The following is a 12,259-nucleotide window of genomic DNA, read 5'->3' as shown; positions in this document are numbered from 1 at the left end:
CCCCACTGAGCGCTGAAGGGTGTGTACAAGCGGGCTTAACCGACGGTACCCCAGAGGTCAATGGGATGGTACTTGTCGGATGTCCAGCCGCTCATCCCTTCTTCAATCCTAATCAAGAGAGCATGAAGCATTGGATATATATTGGGAAATAGGAGGATTTCAAATTCAAAAGATTCAAAGGTTTTTATCTGTCACGTGCTTATACAGGATATGCAGTGAAATGTTTGTGTGACATAATCTGTATTTTCTGTTCAGAAAAAGTCAGGGCTGATGGGGATCCTTGATTATCCTCCTGGCCCTGCTGGTACAGTGTCTGGTGTATAAGTCCCGCAGAGGGGGGAGTGGGTTGGCCATGGTCCGCTCAGCTGATCTCACCACCCTCTGCAGGGCTCGCTAGTCCCGACAGGAGCTGTTTCAGTACCGGACAACCTGAGGCATGGCAGTCAGGAAGTCCAAGATCCATGCACACATTGATGGGTTCAGGTTTGTCTCTCCGAGTGGACGGGCGGTGGTGCTTGCAAATGAGGGAAAGTTTTTTTTGTAGTTGGACCTTAAGAAGGCTGAAATGGCCCTCCTCTATTTCAGCCACAGCCAAGGTCCATGATTGCCCCCAGTGGTACGCGTACCAGAGGTTGGAAACCACTGTGTGGGAGCAGCGTTTTGGTAAGCAAGTGTACTGCAGGTGGTACGCAGGATTTTATTCTTGAATGGGACTAATTAAAGTAATAGAATAAATGTATGGAAAAAAAAATATATAACACTACTGTTCACTAAATAAAGTATTATGCATTGTTATTATTTCAAGACTAGTCAAGCTTAGTGCGTTCCACCATGTTTTCCATTGTAATTCCTTCCATTGATGTTTTGCGTTAACTTTTGTTTGCTTAATAAACCCACCGGGAGCATAATAAGCATTGCTGACCACTGGCCAATAGGAAGTGGGACGGTCAAAAATAAATCCATTTAAGCTTTAAAAAGGACAATTCTATCCAGTGTTGAGGCTGAATGTTTGATGAGTCACTTGAGGAGGTCAGCTACCTGAGGAGTTGAAACATCAAATCATCTGTCCTAAAGACCTCCACATCTTCCCTTGTACGGTTGTCAGATACATGAGCAGTCATTTCCTGGTGAATGCTTTTTGAACATCGATACCCATAGTCTGAAAATAATAAAGTCGCCCACCCTATGATCAGAATAGTAGTGTAGCGTGTGTAGCATGGAGCACTTACTGGACACAGACTGTCAGTGTGTGACTGACTGTACACACACTGACTGTACACTGACTGACTGACTGGCAACACAGACCTGATGGCCCCAGCTTCATGTGACCTCCAGGTACCAGCCTACTCTCTGCCACACATCTTCTGAGGTCAACTTACAACTGGTTTTAATAGTCAGAGACATTAGTTCATCAATAAATTCAACTATCTATTAATAGTAACAGATATTAATTATTCATTAACTTAGGTTATCTTAGGTTATCTGGTTTTAATAGTCCTAGATATTAGTAATTTATCAACTTAGGTTATCTGATTTTAATAGTCCTAGGAATGAATTATTCATTAACTTAGGTTATCTGATTTTATATAGTCCTCGATATTAGTAATTCATTAACTTAGGTTATGTTAGGTTATCTGGTTCTAATAGTCCTCGATATTAGTTATTCATTAACTGAGGTTATCTTAGGTTATCTGGTTTTATTATCCTAGATATTAGTTATTCATTCCATGACTTAAGGGAGGGGAGATCGGGTATCTCCGCTTTCCGGTCCTTGTTTCCAGTTTAGATTTGCTTTGTTTGGGTAGATTAAGGGGAAAGTACCTGGGTCCTGGCCCATCGCGGGGTGGTCCTGGGGAAATTTCTTATTTCTTTTTTCATTATTAGTTAGGTCTCCCCATATAGTTAAATTGATGCTGCTAAACCCAGTAAAATGATTCAGTCTTTTCTCTTTGCCCTCTTGTATGTACGGTAAGATACCGTAAGACAGCTCTACTTCCTGTCGGGCGCCTCTAATAACAAACCCCTCGACGATCCAGAGGGACTTTGACTTGACACTAGACTCTGGCACCATGATGCCTGGTTAACCTCTGAACTCTGACCTCAAGAGTATTACAAAAACCTGACATGTTTACTTACTGCCAGTTACATTGGTAATCACACTATCACTTTGTCCTCATTGAATTGGGAATTTATTGCTTTTGTTTTTTTAAATTAATTAATTTTGGAAATGAATTAACGGTTCAAATAAATCGCATTGCTGGGAAGACGAGAAAACTGTATATTTATTCCATCAGATGAATATACCACTCTTGGCATGCCCTTGATTACATTCAGTGATCAAGGGATTGTTTATGTAAAGGCCCTAGTTTGCAGATGTGGTGCCATCGGGTGCCCAGAGACACACCACACGCATCTGGAACATTCTGAGGGTGATGATGACCAACTTGAGGCGGACACCAGATAGGGATGGAGCACAACAGCATCAGAACCTGGTCTAACCAGTGGTCTGGGAAGATCGAACACACAAGCATCCCAATCATTTCTGCGACCATTTCCAGTACTAGCCACTTGGATTCCCCTCATGGGATTGGCTCCATAGAAGGAGTTGTACTAATTGGACATGAGACACAAGAGAAACAGAAAGCATGGTGGTATTTAAGTTTTAAATCAATTTTGGTTAATGTTAATGAATCCTTTTGGTTAATGAATCCTGACCAAGCCTTCTGCCCTCAGGTCCTTGTCTTTTGCCCTCACCTGCTTGTCTTTTGCCCTCACCTGCTTGTCTTTTGCCCTCACCTCCTCGCCTTCTGCCCTTACCTCCTTGCCTTCTGCCCTCAACTCCTTGACTTCTGCCCTCACCTCCTTGCCTTTTGCCCTCACCTCCTTGCCTTTGCCCTCACCTCCTTGCCTTTTGCCCCCACCTCCTTTCCTTTTGCCCTCCCTCCTTGCCTTTTGCCCCTCACCACCTTTCCTTTTGCCCTCCCTACTTCCCTTCTGCCCTCACCTCCTTGCCCTTTGCCCTCACCACTTTGCCTTTGGGTCTATAATGAAGGTTGCTTGAACTGGCACTGCACTGGCGGGCAGGTAGGTGCTGAATAAGGTGTAGTTGATGTTGTTTAGAGGTCGCTGCCTGTGTTGGTGTTTTGGTTCTGCCTCAAAAGATGGCGCCCAGCGGTATGTAACTTGACATTCCCTATAATCAGAGGAGTTCTGGCGATGTCCTGAACTATAATAAAACCCCTAAGAGTAGCTTAGATGGAATCATTTTGCATGTCTTGCGAATGCTCTTGTTTTCCTGTTCTGCAGAATAAATATTTTGATACTTGTGTTTAAGGATAACGATTCAGATTTGAGTGGTCAAGTTCCTCTCACTTATATGCGTGCAGACGTTTGAATTCCATTCCAGCATTCAATCGGATTACATTTTTGTTTGATGTTGTACATTCAACAGGTTCTAACTGCTGTTTTCATTTCTAACCTCAAATACATGTTCTGTAAGTTAAAAGCCCAACCCAAGGGTGCAGATCTTAATACAAGGGGGACCATATTATTATTATGCATGTTATTTTATCAACTGTATTTTCTGGAAGAGACATCTTTATTATCCACAACTTATACTTAATGATCTGCCAAAACAGACACACAGCCATTAATAGTAGCTAAAAATATATTTGAATTAATCACTTTCAGGCTATCAGTAGCCTACCTATTTTTTAGAGGAGGACATAAACAAAACCTTTGAAAAAGGGTTGTCTTTATGTGTGAATTATTTAAAAATTGGCTTCTGTTAAATATATATTTTCAATTATATAAATTTAGAAATAATTTATATTCATGTTCATGTTATTAAGAAGATTGCGGGACACGTCCCCTCCCCCGGGGTCTACGCCCATGACCCGACCCGTCATCATGTTGTCTTCAAAGCGGAGTTGCGGCTAGATCCGTTGAGTTTCAAGCCCCAGCAGTAGCAGCAGGAGGAGCCATATGGAATATAGAACCCGTGAGGACAGCTGAGCGGCCTCAGCAGCGTTAAAGTGGATGTCGTCTGTTCGCTGATGTACCCTCGACGTCAAGCAGATCCATGGCCATTCAAGGGCCTATACAATGTTAACACATGATCGATTTAAAATAGTTTTCATTATGATTGATAACCTTCTAATTTAATGTCATGAATCTGCATCTATACTTTTGCAACAATAACATTTCTGTATATTCATGTTCTCATTTGTATTATTATCTTTTTTCATTCTGGGTCAGAATCGGGAGATGTGAATTGTAAAAGGAACAGGTGTGAGAACTGGGAGATCACCCAAAAACCACTAACTGCTACTTATAATGTTCAAACGAATGCACATTGTCTCAAGGTTATTAGGCAAAGTGTCAGAAAGAGGAAAAAGTGTCAGTTGAAGTCTCATTACTTATCCAGGTATCATGTTTTGGGTATAAATTAAGCACAGATTAAGGTACATTTTCAAAAACCCAAAATATGGTCCTTAAACACTCCCATTAGTGTCCTCAGACAAAAATCTCTTCTGGTTGCACACACTTGTGCACGCGCGCGCGCGCACACACACACACACACACACACACACACACACACACACACACACACACACACACACACACACACACACACGCACGCACGCACGTAGGTCTTTCTCCTAATATCTCATACTCTCTCTCTCTTCTGAACTAACCAGCTTTGATGCCTCGTAAACAGACCTGAAGGAGGTGTGGCCTTTTAATGTGAGGCACGTTGCCCTCTTACGGCGCGTGCCCGCGCACATGCAAACACTCGCGTGCACGCTGGTAATTGACATGATGCCTTTATCGCAACGATTCCATCTCTTCAGTAGTGGTTCCTAGCTGGCGGGCCTCCCAGTCTTTAGTGGTTTCCTATATCAAACGCTTGGTGAGTTGTGAAGTGGTGTGAACTTCAGATGTCTGCGGAGCCCCGCTATACCTGAAACACTTCTGAAGGACGCACGCACACGCACACACGCACGCCGGAGGTTTCCGGAGCTCCCAGGAAGGAAGACTTGTCTCATCCTCTCCGACTGATGCGGTTAGGGTTGAAAGAGTGTTTCCTATTTAGAAAAAAGGTATTTCAAAGCGCCTCAGAACGGGGCGGATTAAGCGCTAATGGTGCGAGGTTGCGGCGGGCTTTGGCAGAGTGCGGGTGGGCGGCTCGGCGCGTGCATAAAAGTTGCTCCTGGGACGTCGCTTCTTCAGAGGAACCTGCAGCTCCCCCCATCACAACTTCCCAGGACCCAGCCCAGAAAACAACCATACAGAAACTTGGCTTAAATATTATTATCATTCTATATTGCCTGTGAATGAATAGGCTGTGCATCAGGCGTATGGGAAGTGTTTATTTCCGTGACTAATATTATTCCCACGGATAAATTGGACCGGAGTAAAGGAGACCCGTGTATAGGCTGTATACACTGTAGTATAGGCTGTAGGAGACCCGTATATAGGTTGTATACACTGTATAATAGGCTGTAGTAGACCCGAGGGACAGCAGCAGTCAAGCCGAGCTCCACGATAGACCCGACCGTAGACCGGACCATAGACCTGACCATGTGGCAGACTGCGCTCACCGTGCTCGTGACCTACTCACTCGGGATGGCTGTGTGTCTGAACTCCAACGGCATCCGCACCTCCAAAGAGATCCTGGAAAGCTTGGAGCAGGTAAGAAATATATTAATGTACTTTTACTGTGAGCCTGCTATGTGGATAGAATAGAACAGGGTCGACCGTAGCCTTTTTATAATAATATACTGCTCACATAGCCTATAAATTACTGCTGCTATTAGTTACTAATATGCAAGTTACTACTACTCTATACGACTATCGTCTTTACTAACTAGTTCCAATCCAAATTACACTATAGACTATTTTACAATTATTTTTACTTGGCAAATAAATACAGAGCTGTTATGGTTCTGCATCAGCCGAACTCCTGATCCCCTACAATAACACTTCAAAAAGGGAAAGTGTATTTTGGGTTGGTTTAACCTATGGTGGACACTCATGATTCTGTCCTGAAGAATAACCATGGTCAAACTGTCCCTGTTCTCCTGTTGTCCCCACAGACAGACCCCCTCCCCAGCAGCAACACATCAGACACATCAGGAACCACCCTCACCCTGGCTCAGAACCCACAGAGGACCTGCTCCACGCCCGGGTGCAGTCCCCCAGAGGTGAGGCGCCTCTCTGTCTGTCTCATCTTACAACCTTCCTATCTGTCTGTCTGTCTGTCTGTCTGTCTGTCTGTCTGTCTGTCTGTCTGTCTGTCTGTCTGTCTGTCTGTCTGTCTGTCTGTCTGTCTGCCTGTCTGTCTGTCTGCCTGCCTGCCTGCCTGCCTGCCTGCCTGCCTGCCTGCCTGCCTATCTATCTATCTATCTATCTATCTATCTATCTATCTATCTATCTATCTATCTATCTATCTATCTATCTATCTATCTATCTATCTTTTAACCTTTTATCTCACTCTCCTCTCTCTGTCACACACACACACACAGACACACACACAAACTATGTTTCTCTCTCTGTCTCTCTCTTATCTACCTATCTGTCCAGCCATCTATCCATTTGCCTCATCTTACTTTAACTCTCTAACTAACTATACTTCACTCCTTTTCAGAAGGAAGGCTGCAGTAACCGGTCTCGGAGGAGAGGCACATCCACACAGGACAGAGAGGCAGAGAGACAGGCCAACAGACAGGCAGATAGCGAGATCACCGTTGGCAACAGGACAAGAGGTAAAGACATCAAGGAGCTGCACGTCCTCTAGACATAGTGTTCTGTTTTGTTGTGCGGTCAAACACTAGTCAACCAGATCATGCCTTTGGTGTTAAAAAGTGTTGTCAATTATATTTATACATTTATATAAACGGCAACTAACTAAAGCTAGCTAAATCTGAGGCCATGAATCTTAGCAGGAAACCGGTGGATTGCTTACTCCGGGTAGGAAATGAGTCCTTAGCCCAAGTGAAGGAGTTCAAGTACCTCGGGGTCTTGTTCGCGAGTGAGGGTACTATGGAGCGTGAGATTGGCCGGAGAATCGGAGCAGCGGGGGCGGTATTGCGTTCGCTTTACCGCACCGTTGTAACGAAAAGAGACCTGAGCCGCAAGGCAAAGCTCTCGATCTACCGGTCGATCTTCGTTCCTATCCTCACCTATGGTCATGAGGGCTGGGTGATGACCGAAAGGACGAGATCGCGGGTACAAGAGATGAGTTTTCTCAGAAGGGTGGCTGGCGTCTCCCTTAGGGATAGGGTGAGAAGCTCAGCCATCCGTGAGGAACTCGGATTAGAGCCGCTGCTCCTTTACTTAGAAAGGAGTCAGTTGAGGTGGTTCGGGCATCTGGTAAGGATGCCCACTGGGCGCCTTCCTTGGGAGGTGTTTCAGGCACGTCCAGTGGGGAGGAGACCTCGGGGAAGACCCAGGACTAGGTGGAGAGATTATATCTCAACACTGGCCTGGGAACGCCTCGGGATCCCCCCGTCAGAGCTGGTCAATGTGGCCCGGGAGAGGGAAGTCTGGGGCCCCCTGCTTGAGCTGCTCCCCCCGCGACCCGACCCCGGATAAGCGGATGAGGATGAGGATGAGGCAACTAACTAAGACACAGCAGATGGAATCAATATAAATCCTATTCAAGCTAAATCCTCGATGTGCTCATCAAACTGATGCTATCATGTTTGGTGGTGATGCAGGCAGCTGTGTGCGGAGCGGTGACTGCCAGCCGGGCTTCTGCTGTGTGCGCTACCTGACAGCCAAGCGCTGCCAGCGGGTACCGCTAGAGGGCGACGCCTGCCTGCTGCCCGGCCGCTCCAAGCGGCGGCGCAACCTGGAGCGCTGCAGCTGCGGCCAGGGGCTCTACTGCAGCCCGGCAGGACCCACGGTATCCGGGGCGGCCAAGAAACAGGGCGTCTGCTTGAACCGACCCGGACAAGGCCAGAGGAACACAAGGCATTCTGGGAAGAGTAGGAGAACTGCGGAGGGTGGCTGCTGAAAGACTGTACATCGGACAAACTTTGACATTTATCAACAGGTGGACTGCATTGAATGTCAGAAGCAGCAATATACTATACTCATATTTAATATCCATGAACACGACTTCCAGCTTGTTTTTAGATGAGTCTCAAAAGCTGTTTTTTTAAGTCAATAACACCAGTAGGCCTAATTAATAAAATAAAAATGCTTTGTAATTTCTGTGGGTCTTCGAATGTTCATTATCCCCTTGTGAATGACTGTTGCAAGATCTTCACTCATGCAAAACAAATATATTTGAATTGCCCGTTCTAGATCATCATTTTCTAAATAAAGACCTTTTTGTAAGTTACCAAAGCAGATGGTGAGCTGTATTTGTGCTTTGCTGTACATTTCATACATCTGTGCGGTACCATAGTGAGTGTCAGTCAAGTGACTGGAACTAAACCCTGTTGACCATTAATGCCAATCATGGATAAACACAGATAGCTTAGCTTCAATTTTGGTCAATGTGATATCTGGACCACAGCCTTTTGTTGTTTACTGACAAGACATTCTTGGCTAAGGGAACACATTCCAGTTTAAGCTTTAGCTATTCAGTTAACGTAGCCCACACAGACTTGGATGAACCGCTGGCAGTCTATGGAGGGAAAGCAAACAATAGAGTTCTACTCAATAGTAAAAACAGCACACATACAGCAAGGCAATTTATTTTATTTCTCTTTAGTGAGCAAAAAAAACCTGTTGGGACGTTCTGGAAATCAAAAAGGCAAAAAAAACTTCTAAGGCAAAGTCACGAATGCATTAACTTTTTTTGAAGGGGGGGGGGGGGCACAACAGGAACACTGATGTACGTCAGGGCCTCAGAGCTGCCCGCAGTCTGACACGGTGATTTTGCCCGACGTGCTGCCGCTCTGGGAGCCGTAGCGCTCCACGGTTTTAATGACATCCATCCCCTCCACCACACTCCCGAACACCACGTGTTTCCCGTCCAGCCTGCAGACAGACGGGGTTCAGAGATGTGACACGGCGCTCAGTGCACAGCTGTCACTCTGTCTCACACGACAGACTCTGTCATGTGAGACAGGCAAGGACTGAACAAAACACGGGACGGACTGAATTGGCTTGTGTGAGTCGGCACCGGCACTGCTTGAGGGCATGCGTTACACGGCGTGGACTTTGTGGAAGTTATAGCCTTTAACTTGCAGTACAGACGATAAAGGACCCTGCAGTGGGTGTGAACTCACCATGAGGTAATGGCTGTGCAGATGAAGAACTGTGAGCCGTTGGTGTTGGGCCCCGCGTTGGCCATGGACAGGATGCCAGCCCGGTCGTGCGTCAGGTTAAAGTTCTCATCTGCAAACTTGTTTCCGTAGATGGACTTTCCCCCGGTTCCGTTGTGGTTGGTGAAGTCCCCTCCCTGTGAATTTAGTTTTACGTCAGTACAAGGAACATCAGAGGCCCTAGTGACAACAGTGCTGGAAACCAAATGCATAGCTGACAAGCAGTGGTTTGCACAATGTTGTAGGGCTTCTCTAATAGCATAAATAGAGCCCTATGAAAAAATAAACGTCAAGAAATATATATAACGGTACATTTTAAATGATGCGCACAACATTGCACTATTTGGAACTATGGAAGGATAGTGAGCTGGATGGAGAGGCAGACAGCTGCTGACAGCTTCGGATATGACTTGGCAGAGTGGCCAGATGATCAAATGTACAGCACTATGTATGTGTCCTCACCTGGCACATGAACCCGGGGATGACCCGGTGGAAGGTGGAGCCCTTGTAGCCGAATCCCTTTTCTCCGGTACAGAGCGCACGGAAGTTCTCTGCGGTCCGGGGAACCACGTCCGCAGCGAGCTGGAGGAATGAGAGAAAAAGGACAGTCATGTACTTTTTGGTTTAACAATCGCAACGAAATAAAGGGAAAACATGCTATAAGTAAAGCCCCGCTAAGAAAGTTATATTCAGTGACTGGTCAGCAAGCTTCCCATGAAAGAATTTATTTTAAATGGAGTTATATATAGGCTACACACATGGACGAGTGCAGAGTTTCAATTCAGCACGACGGCTGTTGTGCATGCACCACCATGCACGCATTTCATGTTCTGGGGGCGGAGTTAGGCAGAATCCGGTTGAATTCTGATCGGGGTCAGTTGAAAGGCAGTCAGTATGGCGTGTACACACTCTAAATGAAGCAGGTGAGCGCACCTGTAATGCAGATATAAAATAGAGTATAAACACTCAATGATTTGAGTCACGCTTCTTAAGAACACAAAATGGCTGTAGCGACAAAGACACTGGCCTCTATGGTCAGAGTCCCTGAACACAAAGCGCACAGGAACCAGATCTTGGAACAGGTTGTCATTATTACGCATGCACAGCAGTGACGTGACAATTGTTCACCAGACGAGCAGCTGGGATCGTGACCATGTAGAGTTCCGCAGCATTTCAGAGTCAGCCACACTTGGCCCCTCCCTGCAGGATCAGGCCACATGGAATTTTCCAGAACCATTCGGCAACTTCCTCAAGAGCGTCAGCAAGAACCAAACACTGCCACATATAAACTGCGCAGTTGACGCATAACCACCCGGTCCAAGTTGGATAAGATGCCGACACAAACTTTCGACAGGACAAGTTGATAGACACGGACAAGTCCCTTCTGGCGGGTTGAAGGGTGAAAGATGCCTCCACGGTGAAGACTTTTTGTATATAGTTGTAATAACATAATCATGACTTAACCGTTACCGGTCCGGTGGATTCTCCACTGTCTCATGAAACCTGGCGACGGTTCAACACCCACACACGCGCAAAATATAAATAGAGCAGTCTGAACAGTGGACCTATGCCATGACTTCGTTGCGTTTAATGCAAACACAAAATGGCTGAAGCGATCCCTCAAATGATCGTGGCCAACACAAATGAAGAAGCAAACGGAGAGCAGATACGCGTCCCTTATTGTAACTGTTAAGTGATTCCGTACAGGCAGCAGAGGCCTGACATGGTTGGGAAGCCTGGCTCAGAGCCAGCTCCAGAGAGCCGCAGGATTACCAGCACGCTGCGGCTCGCTCCACTATAATCATTAGCCATGATGGCACCGTTCCATGACTGCGGCTCCCAGTATTGACAAAGTCAAAATCATACGACTCAGTCTAAACAAAGTTCACCGATCCAATAGAGGCCACTATCCCGTGCAGCGTGCGCAGGTTACAGCAAACATGTGATCGGGTGAAAATCAAAAATAAATGATGCACAGATTGCGGCATGTTTCCTAAATGCGCCAGTCTGATATTCCCTGTGAATAATGCATGGTGGACTGTTGCACTGAACACGTGCGCACGGCTGACTCAGGGCAGGCTGACAGCCCGCTGCATTCAGACTTTTTTTTTGGTGTAACTCACTTCACCCCCCCCATCATAGTAAGAGACCGATACAGGAGGGAAGAGAAGATGGAAAGGACAATTGCGCCACACACTACATTCTTTATTGTTGCAGAAAACTAAAGGTTTACACAGTTTAACACGCATCATCACCCATTGAATAAAGAAAAAAAGGTCTTACCTCCATGACCACTCGGCCGAGGGGGGAGCCGTTGTGGGCGAGGTCAAAAAAAACTTTGGGTCTGGCCATTTCGCAGAATGAAATGGATAAATGTACAATATAATTATTCGGGACCACACCAATTGAACCGCAAAGAACCGAGAAAAATGGAGGTACGGGGATAAAATTTATATACCACAAAATGGGCGGTCTTGAAAACCAGGACAGTCCAATTAAAATGCCCCTTTTTGAGTGACATGCCAACCGGCCAACTAAAGGCCGGCATTGCAGGACTGATCCTCGGCTGGTAGGTGGGGACGTTTTAACTGCGTGCTTGATTTAAATAGCTGGACCCACCAATGCAGTGTGGTTCATTGATTCGAAGACTTCTCACATATACACAAGTACTTTAAAGCCCACCCTTCCGGTGCACCGGGGGAGGCGAAACGACGGTAGTGATCCTGAAGCAGCGCGCCAGAGTTAAGTGACAGTCCGGGTGTCCATTCAGTGCGTAAAGCCGCTATTCCGCATCGGGTCCGCAGTCTGGGCGCGGTCGGTACTCTCAACCATGGCTGTCAGCAGCACTGAAAAGAAAAAAAACTTGAGTACAAACATTTCGGGAGTGATGTAATCCGCTTCGTGAACCAACGTCGTTCGACTTTCTTCCTGGCCCCTGTAATCTACTGCGGACCAGGGGGCCTTCTCAAATAACTTTC

The 12,259-nt window shown here is 46.2% G+C and overlaps 2 protein-coding genes across 2 annotated transcripts; one reads left to right on the top strand and one right to left on the bottom strand.

Moving 5' to 3' along the window:
* Positions 1-5,064: 5,064 nt before the first annotated feature.
* Positions 5,065-8,241, top strand: LOC115545252 (dickkopf-related protein 2). The gene is made up of 4 exons (XM_030358217.1): positions 5,065-5,694; positions 6,099-6,206; positions 6,650-6,767; positions 7,722-8,241. The coding sequence occupies exons 1-4, from the start codon at positions 5,584-5,586 to the stop codon at positions 8,018-8,020; spliced, it is 636 nt and encodes a 211-aa protein (XP_030214077.1). The 5' UTR covers positions 5,065-5,583; the 3' UTR covers positions 8,021-8,241.
* Positions 8,242-8,692: 451 nt separating this feature from the next.
* Positions 8,693-11,859, bottom strand: ppiaa (peptidylprolyl isomerase Aa (cyclophilin A)). Its single transcript, XM_030358218.1, has 4 exons — positions 11,565-11,859; positions 9,744-9,863; positions 9,246-9,418; positions 8,693-8,994 (listed from the first exon to the last, which is right to left on the bottom strand). The coding sequence occupies exons 1-4, from the start codon at positions 11,631-11,633 to the stop codon at positions 8,862-8,864; spliced, it is 495 nt and encodes a 164-aa protein (XP_030214078.1). The 5' UTR covers positions 11,634-11,859; the 3' UTR covers positions 8,693-8,861.
* Positions 11,860-12,259: the final 400 nt, after the last annotated feature.

The sequence above is a fragment of the Gadus morhua genome, chromosome 6 (assembly GCF_902167405.1).
Source record: "Gadus morhua chromosome 6, gadMor3.0, whole genome shotgun sequence".
NCBI classification, from domain to species: Eukaryota; Metazoa; Chordata; class Actinopteri; order Gadiformes; family Gadidae; genus Gadus; species Gadus morhua.
This window is presented reverse-complemented; position numbering and strand designations above follow the sequence as displayed.